The sequence below is a fragment of the Pundamilia nyererei genome, unplaced genomic scaffold, assembly GCF_000239375.1.
Source record: "Pundamilia nyererei isolate P.nyererei 1_Seehausen unplaced genomic scaffold, PunNye1.0 scaffold00082, whole genome shotgun sequence".
NCBI classification, from domain to species: domain Eukaryota; kingdom Metazoa; phylum Chordata; class Actinopteri; order Cichliformes; family Cichlidae; genus Pundamilia; species Pundamilia nyererei.
The window spans coordinates 1,002,023-1,019,926 of NW_005187483.1; the positions used below are offsets into that span (position 1 = coordinate 1,002,023).

At 37.6% G+C, this 17,904-nt stretch overlaps 1 protein-coding gene across 1 annotated transcript; it reads right to left on the reverse strand.

The window, feature by feature from the left end:
- Positions 1–2,384: 2,384 nt before the first annotated feature.
- Positions 2,385–17,526, reverse strand: tars1 (threonyl-tRNA synthetase 1). The gene is made up of 19 exons (XM_005738137.2): positions 17,334–17,526; positions 16,552–16,629; positions 16,039–16,229; positions 14,473–14,596; positions 13,814–13,938; positions 12,942–13,059; positions 12,783–12,847; positions 12,297–12,375; positions 11,922–12,068; positions 11,318–11,416; positions 10,038–10,204; positions 9,286–9,448; positions 7,847–7,984; positions 5,810–5,887; positions 5,625–5,725; positions 4,272–4,376; positions 3,960–4,032; positions 3,031–3,145; positions 2,385–2,901 (listed from the first exon to the last, which is right to left on the reverse strand). The coding sequence occupies exons 1-19, from the start codon at positions 17,391–17,393 to the stop codon at positions 2,753–2,755; spliced, it is 2,175 nt and encodes a 724-aa protein (XP_005738194.1). The 5' UTR covers positions 17,394–17,526; the 3' UTR covers positions 2,385–2,752.
- Positions 17,527–17,904: the final 378 nt, after the last annotated feature.

Genomic DNA, 17,904 nt, shown 5'->3' on the forward strand with positions numbered 1-17,904 from the left:
CAAGTCTGAGCATCACATTGTTGGCTAAATGTGATTTTTTTTTCTCTCCAATAATTAATTTGAGAATTTTATCATTTTTGAAACATGATAATCAAAAAATACTTCAGGACCCTTAACATAAAAAATAAATATTAAAACAGTACTGTATAATATACTGTATAACAAGACTATTTGTAAGGTTTTCATAGAATCACTTTATTACCTAGGGAAAGAGCAGCAATGGGACCTTTAAGTATGTGAATCAATACCTTAAAATGCATGCATGGCATGAGAAAGAAAAGTTTGCTCAGTTCAGTGAAGCATTGTGACCCTTCATGGCCAGGTCGTCAGTGAAGCATACAGGAAGGATCCAAGAGGGAGCGAGGATTCACAGGCAAGCTGAGAGTCAACAGCCGAGCTGCATCCCCAGAGATTTCTGGCTGTCTCGCTCTGTCTGTTGACACTCTTCTACTCCATTGACTTTTTCATTAACCCCTTATCAAAATGTTTTTCTCTCCCACACTCCACCGACATTATGCCCCTTCCCTTTCACCCCCCACGAGATCCTGGTTCAGCTGTTCCCCCTTGTGGTCAGATTTGATAGGAGGGTGCCTTTACACACACTTTTTTTTCTTATCCTCTGATTTCTTTGTTGTATTTTTGTCTCCTATCTCACCTTGGAGAGATGAAAACAAATACTAAAAGTTCATAACTACCATGCCATGGCCAAGACAGTGTTTGCACAGAACACACAGGACCCTTTTCATGCATTTACACTTAGAAAATGGATATACAAAAAAATACATTTAAACAATCAGTGTGCATGAAGTATGAAATTAAACTCTACACAAGAAATATAGCCAGTGAAGATATTTTATTTGGTGCCGAAAGCCTAAATCGGCCAAAATAACTTATGGCTTCTCTCACATTTAATTACCTTCAACTTGTGGAGCAGCCAAATGAAATGTTTTCTTTGGCCTGTATTCAGAGTTTGCCCACCTCTTCTGCAAGTATGAGACCATCCTTCACTCTAACTTAGTCCGTGCTTTATTTCCAACTTAAATTAAAAAATTTTGTATGACTTAAGCAATTTTCCCCCCAAATAAAGCAAAGGAACAGTTACAGTCATTACCGGAAGAAGGACAAATGCTAAACCTGTTAAGTACTTCATAAACACTAAATCTAAGTGAACAAATAAATGCAACGGTTAATGAAAGTATTTTTAGATTATTGTACATAATGTTTGTTGCCATTTTTTCTACAATTTCAATCCTTTGGGATTGATACAAAGCACATACTTTTTAGACCTGTCTTCATTTGTTTGTTCCAGCTGTGTAAGTAAAACACACAGATATGGCACCCACTAGTGGCCGGAATAATAATGATCCCCAAAACTCAAGTTGGGTGCAATACAGATTGTGCAGTAAACACAATCAACATGCAGTGAAAGTGCAGAAGCGACATTTATTTGTTTAATCCTCTCTGCATGTATTATCACACTGGTTATAGGTAACTGGAAGCGTTTCCCAGTGTTTAAATAAAACTTCCTCACTCATCCGTTAGTCTAACAGCACAGACAGGCACAGTAAATGGTCCCAAAGCTCAGCAAGCGTGTAATAAATAGCATCAGGTGTGTACCTGCCAGCACACTGCTGATTCCCGTCTTAAAGTATGATGCACGAGTGGAGGATGGTGATAAGGATCCGGTTTTTACACATGGATATATTCCCTTTACAATCTCCGCACTTCCACCCCACCATCATCACCATCAGCCATCTCATTTCAGCTTTGAAATTTAGATTCTTGTTGACTTGTAACTTGGTGCTGGATTTTTTTATTTTTTTTTACTTTTCTGAACTCAAACTTGTCTAATTTGTACATTTTCTGGGTGACTGTTGGGCAAACAACAATCTGCTTCTGCAATACAAAAAAAACAAACCCACAGGGTACAACTGTCGAGGATAGATGATTTAATTATCAAAATTGTAACTAACGTACAATTCCCTGAAGAAATAACGAGTGATACACACTGACAGTTGAGGTACAAGTCATTTCATGGTTGATCTGATATCCTCGTGTTGGTGTTGTTCCCAGATCATCATACTAAATGTTGTTCCAGGATCAACATTGCAAGTGACCAATCAGAATGTTGTGACGTCATACTTTTGCGACTTCGGGAAAAAGCGGCGTAAAACAAAAAACTGTTCTAAAGCTGCGTGAAACCGCCTCTGTCCGCCGATCAACGGACCCTGACCCTAACCGTAACCCTTTAATAAACAGTAAGCAGAATTGATATTGTCCTTGCAACATTGGAATTTCATAAATGCACGAATGGCTTGGCGCGCAAAGGAATAACGTCACAACAATGTGATTGGTCACTTGCAATGTTGAACCTGGAACAACATTTTCATGATGGTCTGGGAACAACACCAACACGAGGATATCAGATCATCCTCATTTCATACTCTTCTTTTCATTACATTTGGAAAATGTTCTCTGGTTTATTCATCGCAGTGGTCTGAAAACCTTTCAAAGACATCCCCACATTACATTCCCACGAGCTGGATTTTGTCTAAGAACAATGAATAGGGAAAATTATACTAACGATGTGATTTGACAACCAAAAACAGTGATATAAAATAGCAAAAGGAAGATACCAGAAAAATCATTTAAGAAGAGCAAAGACAAAACATTGAAGGCAGTTTTATTCCCTATCAAAAACATATTTCAACCTTTTACCCTCATGTTACTCAAGGAACTGTTTTTTGATTTCTTAGAATTCCTCTTCGGCGTTCCGACACCTGGAGGTCTTGAGCTGTTTCAGGCGCTTGATGCACTCCTCCACACTGTGCTCGCCGTGGACTTTGTTGTCTCGGGTGCGTACGTTCACTGTGTTGCTCGTCTTCTCCTTCTCTCCCACCACTTTCCAAACAGGGAAACATGCAAAGACAAAAAGGGAGAGAAGGAAAATCAATATCTAGATGGTCAGTGAGAAAGCGATAAGGACAGGAATAACAGACAAGACTGAAACAAATGTGTGTTGCCACTGACCCAGGATGAAGTTATACTGCGCCAACTGTGCATTTCTGATCTTTTTGTTCAGGGTGCAGCTGGGGTCGAGATCCACGTCAGTCATGAGGCCGCTGCTGTGGAATTCCTGCTTGATCTGCCACATTAATGAGAGAAACAACCAACACTTAAAACAGTCCAGGAACGTTTTGGAAATTAATTCATTTGCTTACAAGAAAAAGTCTGTAGATGTTACACATTTTAGTCTGAACAGAATAAAGATCATATTACAGAAACCATTACAATCACAGTGGACTGTGGGGCTGCTCTCTTTTCCCATTACAATATTGGGACTATAGACCACCTTTACAAATATGTTCAGCACCAACGATATCCAACCAGAATGTCCCCAACACATGTTAAAAGCTAAACAAACATTAATACAAACTGAGTTTTATTTTCATAGCTCTGACAATCAGTTTTATTAGGTGTGATAACATTGTGCTCGCCATGATTAGGCCAATGTCAAATAATTAAATTGTAATCAAAACAAAAAACGTTCAGAAGAAAAATCCATTAGTATTTATGAACTAACATCCTAATTAAGTAGCAGAGCATTGCTTTCATTTTAATTTTAAATAAAACATTGTGTGACAGCTTCACGAAAACCTGCATGACTTGGTTCAGAAATATTAAAAAATTATACACTTAAAAGCTGAGGCAACAAAGCAGGCTGAATTTCGGCAAAGCATGCAGTAGTTTAATAGAGACGAAACTAATGATCCTTAAATACTGCAGTACTGAATGACTCCAGTCTGTGATAACATACAGTGATCCAACCAATAGCCACAATATCAATGTAAAGGCTTTAAAATATGTATAAAGTTAAATTAAAGTGCTCAACAGCCTGAGGGTGCTGTTTGTAATGTCCTTTAAATGTAAATACGGAAGCAGCCAAGGTCAGTTCTTACTTTCTCAGCATACTCTTCACAGGTTGGGCCCACGGGTACAACCATCACTTGACGAGGAGAGAGCCACAGAGGCCTGAAACAGAGGAGGACATATTTGCATTTAGCTGATTATTAAAAAACAGGCCAGAAACCTGCCCGTCTGCCAGAAACCCATGTAAAAAAAATGTCACCCGCCCACCCCCCACTGAGCTGTCATGCTTCCATTTCTAGCCCATTAATCAAGAAATCATGGGAACAGTCTGAAAGAACAGCAAAAAATCAAGAATGGTGCTACTTCACAAATCAACCTTTTTAAACTGATTGTTTACAAACCATTTGCCCCCGTAGTTTTCAGTGAGAATAGCGATCATCCTCTCTACTGATCCCAGGATTGCTCTGTGGATGATCACAGGTCTCTTCTTGTCGTCACCATCGTGGCTACAAAGGTTGTTGGAAAGGAAAAAAAATAAATAACAGAGTGAAAATTTCCCGTCAGCAAACACAACCATTTATACAGGACAAAACTCAGACTTACTTATGTTTGTTTTAAGTGAGGGACTTACAAAAAGCAATCAATAGAAAATGATGGAGGGCCAATTAACAAACAGGTGAGGACAGCATATGCTATTTAATGACTAGAGTGTCTTTTATCTAATTCTCAATTTTATATTGTGATGTCACCTTATTCACCTCCCCCCAGACAGAAATAAAACATCTAAATTAATTTTCATGCAGCCACTGCCCTTTTGTGAAAGATGGCACTCAGTGCAACGACATGATGTGTAAAACTCAAACTCCAACTGCCAGCTTCTACTAATACTTTCAATTATGCTTTACAGGTTAATTATTTACCAAGGTGAATTTTCAAGGCAACAGATCATTTAATTAGCTACTGACAAACATCACCTAATGTAATTTAAACAGTTTATGAAGTGATGCAACAACAGTGAAGAAATGACCAATTAAAGACAGTTTGAAAAGACTACAATATGACCTGAATTGTGAGATGTATAATAATAGGTGAGACTTGCATAACTGGTAAAATTTCCCTAAAATGCCATTAATGGAAAAGAGTATGCATTACTGTATACGTGAGTATGATCATATTGTACACATGAACTATGGTAATAAGTGAAAATCACATTTATAGGTCACAGACTGACATTTTCCAGTCGCATGAAGCTCTGAATTTTCTGTCACTTCTGATCTCATCACCTGTGACAGCTTTAATTCTCCCTGCTATACAGACAATGACAGAAGCCGTTTGAGGTGTTCTCAGACTGAGGCAAAGTGAAAGTAATACTATTTTGTTATTGCTAGAAATATCATTTATTATTGTTACAAAAAGACTGGGGGGTGGGGGGGGGGAGCTCTGCTTCTAGACTTTATACATTTTAAGCACTATAAAGAGAAACAGATAATTGCTATGGTGGTGCTCCTTTTTGTTGGTCTTGCACTTATAAGCTTTATTACTGGGTATTGTCATAAAGCTGTAATGAAGACAGATAATTTTGTAATGTTTTTTTGGCAGACAAGTTAACTGTCTCCAAGTCAGGGGGTTTATTTACATATTAAGAATATTACTCATCGCTATTTAGTTACTGGATTTCCTGCTTTCTCACTGACACTTTAGCTTATCCCATAAGCCATAAATTTAATTACCCAACATATAAAACTTGTCGTTACCTGACAAACGTGAGGTTGAAGCGGATCGGGAGCTGGAAATCGAGCTGAATAGTAGCGCACTGATGGTATCGACCAATGGCATCTTTGATCTGAATGTCGATCTGCAGACAAAAGACTTGTGATCAAAAGCGACCCTTCTGCAGTTCCACAGTTTAGCTACATCATTAGTGCAGCGCACAGCTCACCTTGGGTCCGTAGAAAGCTCCGTCACCTGGGTTTAGAACCCATTTCTCTCCGAATTCATTCAAGCTATTCTCCAGTTGCTGTAAATACAAACAATAACTGCTTTATTACCATGTCAGTTTCTGACAAACGTGCAGGTAAACAGAGGTGTTAAGCAAGGCTCCTCCTTTAGACCTGACCTGTTCTTCATCTGGAACTAATCACTGAACTGAGAAATGCTAACGTCTCAATAATATTTTATGGTTGCTTGTGGGAAGTAACGAGCTGAGGGAAATATGCAGCAGTTCTCTTCCAAGCACGATGCCAAGTTCCCCAGTCACTTTTGTGTGTATAATTTTCCACCTTTGTGTGGGACACATTAATCATTAAAAGTCAGTGCTGCATTTAAAGAGTGCTTTCTTCAGATGACAGGTTAAGTAAGACAGCTCTTCAACTTGCAAGCTGATATTTTTTATGGCTTTTATTTCTATTCTAAGAACTGTGACTAACTGTTAATTAGAAAAAGATAGCAGCAGCCCATAATTAACATGTGCAGTCAGTAAGATACAGTACATTTAATTTTTATACTGTAGCATTTGAATTATATTTGTAGTGTGCTACTTATCAGCAAACTACATAGTCTTTAAAACTTTAATAGTAACTGTAACCAATCAATTTATTGATAATGAAATAGCCTAAAAATAACTTCCATCAGTAATGCTTTTCTCCCAGCAGACAAAAGATATGCTTGAAAATTAAATTAAAAACGGAAGGACTGAGAACTGAATGATGACACCAGTGACTGTAAAAAGGGAGCAGAAAGGAAAAGGAACTCTTTCAGGTTTCTACAATACCCATAAATTGAAAAACAGAAGGGCAGACAGAGCCAGTAATAAAGAGTAAGTATGCTTTTCTCTTCTTCTACCCTGCTATTATGTTCTATCTATTCAAGAATGAGTGTAGCTACAGTTCATGGTAATTTATCAGTGCCTGAGAACAAAAATGTAAACCATATTTTCTAGTGGCTCATGGGTTTAAAACATTTGAACATTTTCCGTTATAAAAAAAACAGAGGATGTATCTTGAACCTCCACCAAGAAGACTGCACTAGATTATAATGACAAACCCGCCACCACAAAAAACAAAATAATCATGATTTAAAAAAAAAAAAAAAATCAATGAAGTGGTGACAACAAGGTACAAAATGTACCAGCTTATTCTGCCAGATGAGAGTTTCCAACAGAGTAAAAAACAAACAAAAAAAAACGACTTGGAGAAAAACATAATTGAACACCTTTGTGGCATGAATCGAGTGTGGCAATGTGCAGATGAAATAGTTATCCGACTGCTGAAATAAAATACCTCTGCAATCAGATAGAGAGAAGAGTAAAGGCCGTGTGAAAGTTAATTCAACACATGCTTTACATCAGTCAAACTTTTTCAACCATTCAAAGGCAGCCAGCACAGGCTTGCCAGACAAATAAACACTTTATGTCCTTCATGGACTAGTGCTGTGGGAACAACAATGCAGTATATATGTGGCATTTAGTAACCATCATTTAACAGTGGCTCTACAGATTCATCTCCTACAATTCAAGTTGTCCCAGCAGAGATGCTTGATGTCATTCATGAAAAGCTGCAACGCTGTTACCCACAACACCGAGCTATAAAGCCTAATTATGACTCAGTCCAACTCACTTCTATTATTTGTTTATGCTTGTTTAAAAGACAAGCTGAGCAAATTAGAGCCAAACTACAGATGTAAAATACAGAACTTGTGAACTTGATTTGGCAGCAAAAGCAGACAGTTAAAGCAACAATACGTGGACGGTTTCAAAGCGTAAAAAACCCTTCTTCAGACATGATTGCAAGTCCACAAAAAAAACTCATTAAAATATAAATGTACTTAGGGTCTGCAAGTCTCACTTCTCCATTCGCTGTCAGTGGAGTGGCGCTAGAATTTACATCTTAACAATGTCTCACATCAGAATCTTAATGTTCCAGTGAGACACTGACTGAGCGTTTTCTTATTTTCTACAAGCTAGAGGCCTTTTGAATACCTTCTCTGCTTGGTCCCAGACCTCTGGGTCTCCCAGGAACTTCTCTGGTCTCGTGGAAAGGTTGAGTTTAAAAGTGAAGCCAAAGACATCATAAACAGTCCGCAGGAAGTCCAGGCATCCCTTGATCTCCGACTCAATCTGAGGTCAGTGATAAAAGAAAGAAAACAAAAAAGCAATAGTGTTTGCATCATCCATCTGGACATGGCTACAAATGTAATTTCTGTTGCTGATTTCATGTTTGTTTGTGTTAGGATAGCTAGAGAAGGAAACCTAATTATTTTGTTTGATAAGATGCTCAACTTTTGGTTTATTTAAAAACAACAACAACAACAACAACAAAAAACCCCAAAAACTAACAACCACAAAGATTTCATCATAATTGAAAAAAATAAATAAATAACGAGTGAGTGCTTTGAAGGTGAAGGAAAATACACGATAAGAATAACTGAAAGGAAAATGATTGCTTTCTTTTCTATGTAAACCATGTGCTGAAGTCACTGATTATCAATTTAATGCAACATAAGAGCATATCTCCTGCAGTCTGTTTTGCATGATTCTAAATACTGGGGGGAAAAAAACAACCCAAAACAACAACAAAAACAAAACCACACCACCACAAACAGCAACAAAAAACAAACAAACAAAAACGACTACAAGCAGTGCTTTCCAGCTGCTGCAATGAAAGAGAAAAATTAAAAATGAAATAATTTGTGCACAAGTGCAATCAAAATAATTAAACATCCAATCCAGTGCCTTCACGGAGAAAATTAATCAGTGTGATCACGGCTGCTGTAATAAGACTTATGAACCGAAAAATTAAGAAACTTTTTTGGTCTTTCCAAATATTGTTTGTTTGCACCAGTTACAACTGTGCCGTTCTTTGGAAATGTATTAAAAATTAAAACGTTTTTTAGAAAGTATTTCAGTAATAAATGTGACTTAAAATATTACACTGGTATGAATGGTATCCTTTTCTAAAGAGTAATGAATTTAGTATTTCAGTCAAATAACACTGAACATGGTCATTCTTTAAAGGAGGAAACAAAAGTTGATATAGCAGAGTCAGGGGTATTGTCTTTTTTGTTAAAAGAAACCCAACTGCTGACAGTTCAGGAGGGGTGTATGCGACACTCACAGATTTATTTTACTTTGCTTCAGTCTCAACTGAAGGCTTCGCACTCAACCAGTAACAATTGCCTTTAAAGTGAACCGATCATCCATGCATAAATATCCATTATATTGAAGTAGGATGCAAAGCTGCTCTACTAATCGGAAATTAGCATCCTACGTATCCTTTAAATAATTTTTTGGCCCCACATACCTAGTGGGAAACGCCAAGACTGTAAACAGATTTTTAAGTGTAAAACAATTCTTACTGGTCTCATCGGGCTCATATAAAGCCAAAATGTGTGTTGTACACATTTCAATGCACATCTCACCTGGTCCATGGAGCAGAAGATGTGAGCATCGTCCTGCTGGAAGCGGCGGACACGGGTGAGGCCAGTCAGAGCTCCTGACAGCTCGTTCCTGTGCAGGACACCAAAGTCGGCCATGCGAAAAGGCAGCTCTCTCCAGGAGCGAGGCCGGTGATCAAACATCAAACTGGTGCCAAACAAACATATGTATAAAATACACAAAGATGCAACTGCCAACTTATACCTAGAGTAATCACAATACCTAAAAAATGCTCTGCTGTGAAAACCTGAGTGTAATATTTGATTTAACTGATATTCAACACTTTGAAGATCAATTTTGATTACAGTGTGATTTTCAGAGAGGTCATCTTTGTGGACAACCAAAAGTCTGAACGAGTGGAAAGAGATAAAAGATGTGAATACAAATAACTGCAGTCTGCTTCTTTGCACTGCAATGCAGCAGCAAGTGTCCTCGGCCAACAACTGAAAACACAGCAAACATTGAGCTGAACTGGCAGACAAGCATTTTCTTTTGTGACAGCAGTCAGAGTTTATTTAATGGTAATGGACATGTATGTAATACACAGCTCTTCCTTCAACAAGCAGTTACTTCTGATTACAAGTATTAAAAAATAAATATTTCACACTACAGGCAACACTTGCTACACTGTGCATTAAAAGGAGTGTTTTTCTTTCCCTCATTCTTTTGTAGTTGCCCTTTAAAACTAAAACTATACCTGGCAACAACTCTGATTGTGAGGAAATAGAAGTCTCACCAGTGTCCAGGGCAGTTCATGGGCTTGAGAGCGAAGATCTCCTTTTCCACCTCGAAGGAGAACATGTTCTCGCTGTAGTGCTGCCAATGCCCAGATGTCTGCCAGAGTTTGCTGTTGTAGACATTGGGAGTCACAACCTCCTGGAAGCCCCTCTTCCTGTACTCACTCTGGCAATGAACGTGACAATGTTTTCTCACAAAGTCTTCCAAAAAGCTCAGCTTCACAATTCTGTGTATCCATCACCTCTACAAACAACTGGCTGAAGTGGTTTCTGTCAACACCTGGAGACTCTCTAATAAGGGACGTATGCATAAATAAAATGGTAAACAACTCTGCAAGCAAACATGTTTATACTGCTGCATATTTGCATTCTCCTGTTTGTTCATATATTATGAAGAGTTTGGGGAAAAAACTGAAATATAAGGGTATTCACTTTTGTATTGCTTTAATTCACCATGAGCTGATTGGTTTGTTCGAATCAGAAAGACAGATGATATTATAAAATAATCTGTCATTTCTTTTAAATCCTGATATGTTTTCGGTGTTTTGTTGTTTGTGAAAGCAGAATGCAGAACCATTTTTTGTTTTTTGAACAAAACAAATCTCATTACTCCAAATCTGCTCAGTCAGAAATCTATTTAAGTGAAATTGCCTTGAATGTGTTTTCTATTATGACTGCACTGACTGGAAACCCAGGAAAATAAATGCTTTGAAAAAGATTGACTTTTATGTGTCTGTATAATAGAACAGGTGTAAATAAAGCTTTCCTTTAATGCTGTCAGTGTTTCAATATATTTTAAATAAGTGTTGGATAATAATAAGCTTTTCTGAGATTCACAAGTGAATTTGTGTGTCAGAAGGTAAACATCACATTGAGCAATGCTTTTCTATTACCTGGCCAAAACAATATTTTATTAAATAAGCATAAATTGGATGTGTCAAGCTTCCATTTACAGCATTACTGTTGTGGAAAGAAAACATGAATTATTTTCCTATTCATCTGGCCTTTGCTTAAGACACTGATTTAATGCTGTATTATCAAAACATTACCAATCCCTTTTTAGCTCTCTGTATTAAAGTATATGACACATGGCTTAAATTGGAGCGTTTTTTTCTTTCTTTCTTGTGTGCATTATAAAGCCATTTTCATCATCGCAGAACTTCTTCTTCTTCCTCCTGCAAATGTAAACTTTCTCCCTAATAACCTCTCTTTTTTCTACATCTCCAAGCTCAGTGTTAGATCACAGTAATTATCAGTGGGTCTGACAACTCAGCCTTACTCTGATGAACTCAATCAGGGTGTTGTAGATGAAGGCTCCCTTAGGCAGGAAAAAGCAGCTCCCTGGACTCAGGTCATGGAAGAAGAACAGGTCCTGCTCCTGAATGTAAAAAGAAAATAGGGTTTGTTAGAGACAGAAAATTAAATCATCAAACAAGTCAAACTGGTTTCAATTTGAAGACACCTCGTGACATATTTAAGCTTTAAATAGGGTTTGTCTAGGTATGTGCCCTTTTCCACGCCTTCATCACACTGAAAATATGGCTGCAACACCCTATACTCTGAGCTGACGACTATGGGTTTTCTTTCAATAACCAGCAAACTAAAATCTGCTTCATGGATATTTTTCCATCATGCTATATTAATGTCAGTATGTGACAATCAGTTTATGAGCTTACCAAACAATTCACTAAATAAAACTTATTTACACATGCTATTAACAGATTTAAAGATCATACATGTTTTCACACTGTTCAAAAACTAGTTTGAGTACTTTACTCTGTACATTTCAAATTTTCTTCTTGCAATACCAAGAGACTGCAAACAGTGAAACCTGTAAGAGACCATTTTCCTAACTCACAGCTCATTTACATTTCAATTCTTACCCGGCCTAGTTTGCGGTGATCTCTGTTCTTGGCCTCCTCCTGAAACTTTTCCCAGTCTTTAAGCATTTTGGGGTCAGGAAAGGAGATTCCATAGATCCTCTGGAGGGTTTCCATGTCCGCCTTTCCCTCCCAGTATGTGGATGAATTCTAGCACACAAAAGGGAGTACGTAAGCTTTTTCATCATTCTTTTGGGTCCATCAAATCCCTTGGGGATAAAACAAAGGGTAACTCTGCTCTAAAAATAGGGACAAATGTGCTTACAGCCAGACATTCAGGACACAGACTCCAGTATTTTAAATCTCTCTTATATCCACATATATTGTTAACTGCAAGTTTGTTCAATAAATTTCCATAGTTGATAGCAAAAAGTCTACCTTGTGTATCTTGAGTGCCTTGATTTTTCCAGTGTGTCTCACATGAGGTCCCCGGCATAAATCAATTAAGGGACCACATCTGAAATGGAAAATATTGTAACTTTAGTTCACTTAGTCACCTGTTTTGTTCTATATTTAAAATAAATACTGACTAGGAGAACCAGCTGTGTTTTGAATGTAGCGCCGAAATGTCGACCCAGTCTGTGACAGAAAGAACTAAACACAGCATCTTTAACCAATTAAGTAGTGCAGTTGCAAATCAATATCTCTTTCAAATTTAAATAAATAATATATATACACACATATCATAGTCACATTACGGTATTTTTAAAAAAATGTTTTGGATGATAGTTAAAGTCTGAGGCACCTGTAATAAAGTGCATCTGTTTTTTTTATTTGATTTGCTTGAGATTAACAAACAAACAAACAAACAAACAAACAAAAAAAGAATATATCACCAGGATACTATTACATTCACTGACCCACCTGTAGACTGTGGTAGTGGGAGTGGTGACTTTCTCATTCAGAATGCGGCACTTAAACGTGTTGTACTAGAAAAAAACAAAAGATTATGTTTAAAAAAATAATAATCATCAAATCAATTGAATTTTTGTTCCATATTCGTGTGCTGTTGTTTAAAGATACCTTGAACATTTCCAAGAGAGTTTCCTTCTTTATCTCGAGCCTCTCAAACGGCTGCTTCTCCTTGATGATTTTCTTGCACAAACTCTCCAGACAGGGGAAGTCATTGCTCGATACACCCCTGTCCAAAACATCAAGAAATCACACCAAGAACTGCACACTGAACACTTTCTCACTTAAAACCCCACATTAATATGCAAACTGCCTCCACTGCTAAATTTAGTCTGCCATGCTTTCCAAAGGGCAGCATGGATGTGACCAGATATTTAACCATGAGAACAGACTTTTGTCCAACAGAATAATTCTTAAGTCTTCGCAATACAGATAACCTCATCCAAGGATGGGCAACTACTTTAAAGTCCTCGGCTTTAGGGCTTACGCAATGTCAAAATATCCTTGTAAAAAAGAAAACAGTCTCCAAGAATGCCATTAGCATAAAATAGCTTCATTAAGGAGGTTGTAGAATTAATTAGACAGCACTGCTCAAGCTTTCCTGCAGCCTAAAGCACAGAGACGTGGATCCAAAAAGGTCAAGTTAAGAAGTTGTTTATGAGGAAAACTTGTTGAAATTTCTGAAGGTGTCTCAATCCCCCTTTCAAAGCTTCCCTTAAGTTGTTTCTCGTTGTTTAATTTGAATAGACTTGTTATTCCAACAGAAATATGTAGAAAGATGTTTTTCAGTCCCCACACATAGCCCCAGCTAGACAGCATTAGTGTAGTTACAATCTGTCTGTTTTGTGTTTGCTTCTGGTCTGAAGACAGTAAACCAGATTGACAGCTGCTAAGCCCTGAGGTACAGACCAAAAATATCACTGGATGCAGACTAACACCACTAATTAGACAGAAACTCTGAACTTAGAGCATACGAAACTCACTCATTGTTTTCTAGGAACATGTCATAGTAGAAGCCATTCTCGATAGGGGGACCGTAGCAGAGGCAGCCCCCATACACCCTTTCCATTGCTTCACCCATGATATGAGCACTGGAGTGCCAGTAAACCTAATGAAAATACAGAAGTTTTGGCAAATTTAGAAAACAGGAGTATTCAAACCCTTTGTGTTACTAAGACTTTTAAGTGGAAATATCAAGGTTGTGACACTGAACAGATTCCTTGTTAATGACAAAGAGCAGAGAAAAAGCTGACAATACAAAAGAATGAAGCCAGTATTATAAAACCAGTTTAAAAACAAGGAACTAGTGACACTGCTTATCAAATTCACACCAGGAACACCAGTCATTGAATTCTGAGGAAGTGCACAAAGGAGACCCAAAAGAAAATGCACATTATAAATTAATACACTGAGAACTGAGGCTTTAACTGCATGCTTTGAAAACAAAACACCTGTGTAAAAAGAAAAAAAGAAGATTTTGCAAGTATATAAATATGGCTTTTACAAAGCAAAAGGTAACTGAAGCTTTGATGTTTAGCGAGCATGACGCTGTGTATCCAGAAGATGTTGAGAATCAATTTCCAAAACTATGCTTCTAAACAATGTAGTACAAGCAGGGAGAGAAAAGAAAAATCTGACTTACAGCTTGAGCTTCCTCGTCATCAAACTTGAGCAACTGAAGGCTGCAGTCTTCTTCTAAAGGTCTGTCCAGGTCCCATACACTATCGTTTACTTTGGCAATCACCGTGTTGTCAGCAAGGCCTTGACTGAACACAAGACACAAACAGTCTACATCACAATAATGTACAGACACAGAAATAAAATGGCAAATGCTTATGTATGTAGCACAACACAATTTGCCTTTTATTTTCTCACACACAGACATGTGGAGAGGGAGTTTGGGAATAGCTCTGCCATATCCTTGTGATTAGCAGAATTTCTGTTCTACCTTATTGAGAAATGGCCAACAAGAGAACAAAGACATCACATATTTTATCATTATATGAGTAAATGCCTGGACAAATATGATGAAATGCAAACTTTTATATTAAATGACATAGCACAAAAAGTACTGGGCCACCTACACAAAACTACAGAAGCTGCCATGAAAACCCAAGCTAGGAAGCTCCTGGTGATGATGTTAATTCCAGAGGAAGCTTTGGGCTCTGCAGTTACTGAATCAACAGTGTGTTGTTAACCTTTATGCACCTCAGCACTCTGTGACCCCAGTCTGTAACTTTACGTGCTCTGCCACTTAATGACACAGTTGATAGTCGAATATCTCAGAGGGAAGAAATTTCCTATTGCAACAGTATCACACTCAAATTTAATGAGCTAACTCTAACATTTGTTTCCTCCCACAAATCTTTGTAAAGGCAGAGTGAAAACACATGAATGCAACAATTAAGAAGCATGCCTCAATATTTTTTGTAGAGTGTAGTTAATGATCTAGTTAATATGTACACGTTTGTAGTATTATGAAAAGTAGGACTAAAACACTTAAGTTTCATTATATGTGGATTTCATTGGGTGGTTTCACTATGACTTACTAGTCATAGTAAGTCATAGTGGGTAAATATCAGGATTTACTGGCAGTACGCTTCTCATTACTATGAGAAGTGTACTGCCAGTAAATCCTGATATTTACCCACCCTACACAGAACCTAAATATTTTGTTTTACATTGAGAATTGATCATTACAAATGTATTTATATCGGCCTTACAATGTGTGTTTTTACTGACAGGGATATACACTGCATGAAAATAATGCCATTAACAGTCCAGTGCAATTTAAAGAAAACGAATACTTAAATTACTTTTTAAGTCTTGGGGCTGAGACATTTGTCATCTATAAAAAGATTATGAAATGGGGAAAAAAAACAAAAAAAACCCAAACACATGGATAGCCTCCCCCCCCCAATGATTGTTATGTAGCTGCCAAAATTTATGTTCATGTGTACCCCTTTTTACAATCACTTTACATTGGATGGTACACTAAGGGATAACATTCCAAGCAAAACCAAACCAAGTTTTGCTTTTTTACCCCATTATTTTCTTGTCTTCAGCAGACAGTCAAAAGTTGACAAGTGTGATTTCCAGCTGCTTCCAATTTTGCCTTTAGAGTTGTGAAGCCATTAGAAACTAAAAATGATTACAGGAAATACAAAAAGGGGGTCATCTTTGAAAAAGTACATTCTGTAGCACTGACCTGATGCCACAGGCCACCTTGTACGGTGTGGTCTTCCAGGACTCCGCCTCAACAACCTTTCCATCAGGCAGAGTAACCTTGATAGGTTTGCTATCCTTTGCAGCTCTTTCTGCCATCAGAGCATCATGCTCTGCTTTCAGCTTTGTGTACAAAGTAAGACGTTCCTCAATGTATTGAGGCTGTGGTGACAGCTGAAAAAAGTAAAATAAAAGAGAGTAGATAAGCAAGCCTTTCATTGTCATTTCTTCTGTCTACTCATTGCAGTTTTAATTGTATTTATTTTTTATGTAACAATCATTGGGTCTAATTTTTTTTAGGGAATCTGTGTTTTGAATAATGTCATTACAAAAAAAACAGCAACAACAAAAACAAAAACACTATCTTGAAGCCAATGGGTGGTTGCTTTGAGATGCCACAGATCTACACAAGTACATGATTCATGTTCTTGAAAAACAAAATCTAATAATAGCAGAACAACATGACAATATATTTCCTGACAATATAATAACTCACCTCAGCCCTGCCTCCAGAGTCTTCAGCAGCATTTTTACCCTTCTTCTTTCCTCCATCTTTACCACTTCCAGTTCCTTCCTGTACACATATCACACCATGTAATTATTTAACTTTTATAAAAAAGAAACTAGGTGAAAAACATGTTTGAAGGGTCTCATGGACAAAGTTTCCATGCAAATGTAAAATGTACACTCCTACCAACTGATCATTTAATAATAGTAACGAATGCAGATAATATTGGGCAAATTAAAAATGTATACATATCGGTTATTTTAAATACATCTTTCTTGTTGCTACTTTAGCATATTCAGTAAGATCAAAACTTAACAAAACCTTGCACAAAATGCTGTGTTACAACTACTTAAAGCACTTGGGTGTGCCGATTTAGAAGGAGAACCCAAGCTAGTCATTCTTAAGCTGGTCTGACGTGTGTGAGCCTACCAACATAGAAAGAAATATTAAACTGTCGCAATTCTGAATATAGTCCGGCTTGAGCCTTAGTGTACGTGTACTGATTTGCTACATTAGCCAAACCAACTTAGCCAAATAGACATAACTGTTGTTGCCGTGGTAAAGTTCATAACAAAAACATGAAATAATGAACAATTTCGCTAGTTCCCTTAAGATGAACAATTTTCAGTAAAGCCAACACAAAAATCCCCATGAAAGCCAGCTAGCCGAAAAGTTCTTACTGAGTGGCTAAATGACAGCATGGTCCTAACGATAGGCTAGGCTAACTGCAAACCGCTTTACATGACTTAAAACACAGACTGAAGTCTCACCTTTTTGCCTTCGTCCACTTGTAATTCGCTCATTTTATCCACGACAGTCTTCTCAGCCATAAGGAGTTTAAAGCTATCCTACTTTAAACCGAGAGATAAAGTCTGAGGTATATCTACTGCAAGCGGTGCAAGGTGCCGGGGAAGGATTGATGACGTTGCCCGGATATTCTGATGCAAGCTTGCAGGCGGTGCTCTTGGGCGGTGCTTCCTGTCAGAGGAGGGTGATGTAACACGTCGTATTTCTTTCAAAGTTTGTGTCCATTAATCAAAAAGTCTAATGCCAAACCTCATTTTATGTATTTCAATAAGGAAATGCAATCACATATCACGATATCAAGCTAGATTTTTATTTATTTATTTATTTATATTTAATGATTTTCGATTTCAGTTGTTCTCCTGAACACTTGGTCAGTGCACCTTGTATGAAGCACGGGATGTAGAAGCATCGCAAACACACACACACACACACACACGCACGAAGACACGTTGTGATGAGGCCACTATGATCTGTCCTTTTTCGCATTTTATTAACGACTTACTGTAACCTTCACGCTACCAGAATAGTCTATTG

What these genes read in the sequence shown, in the direction of transcription:
- tars1 (XM_005738137.2), bottom strand. Translation starts at nt 17,393, where the DNA reads ATGGCTGAGAAGACTGTCGTGGATAAAATGAGCGAATTACAAGTGGAC. An exon ending in AAGGTGGCCTGTGGCATCAG is followed by an intron (nt 14,597 to 16,038) that starts GTCAGTGCTACA and finishes TCTTGTGTTCAG; the next exon opens with TCAAGGCCTTGCTGACAACA. An exon ending in TCTGGGACCAAGCAGAGAAG is followed by an intron (nt 5,888 to 7,846) that starts GTATTCAAAAGG and finishes TTGTATTTACAG; the next exon opens with CAACTGGAGAATAGCTTGAA.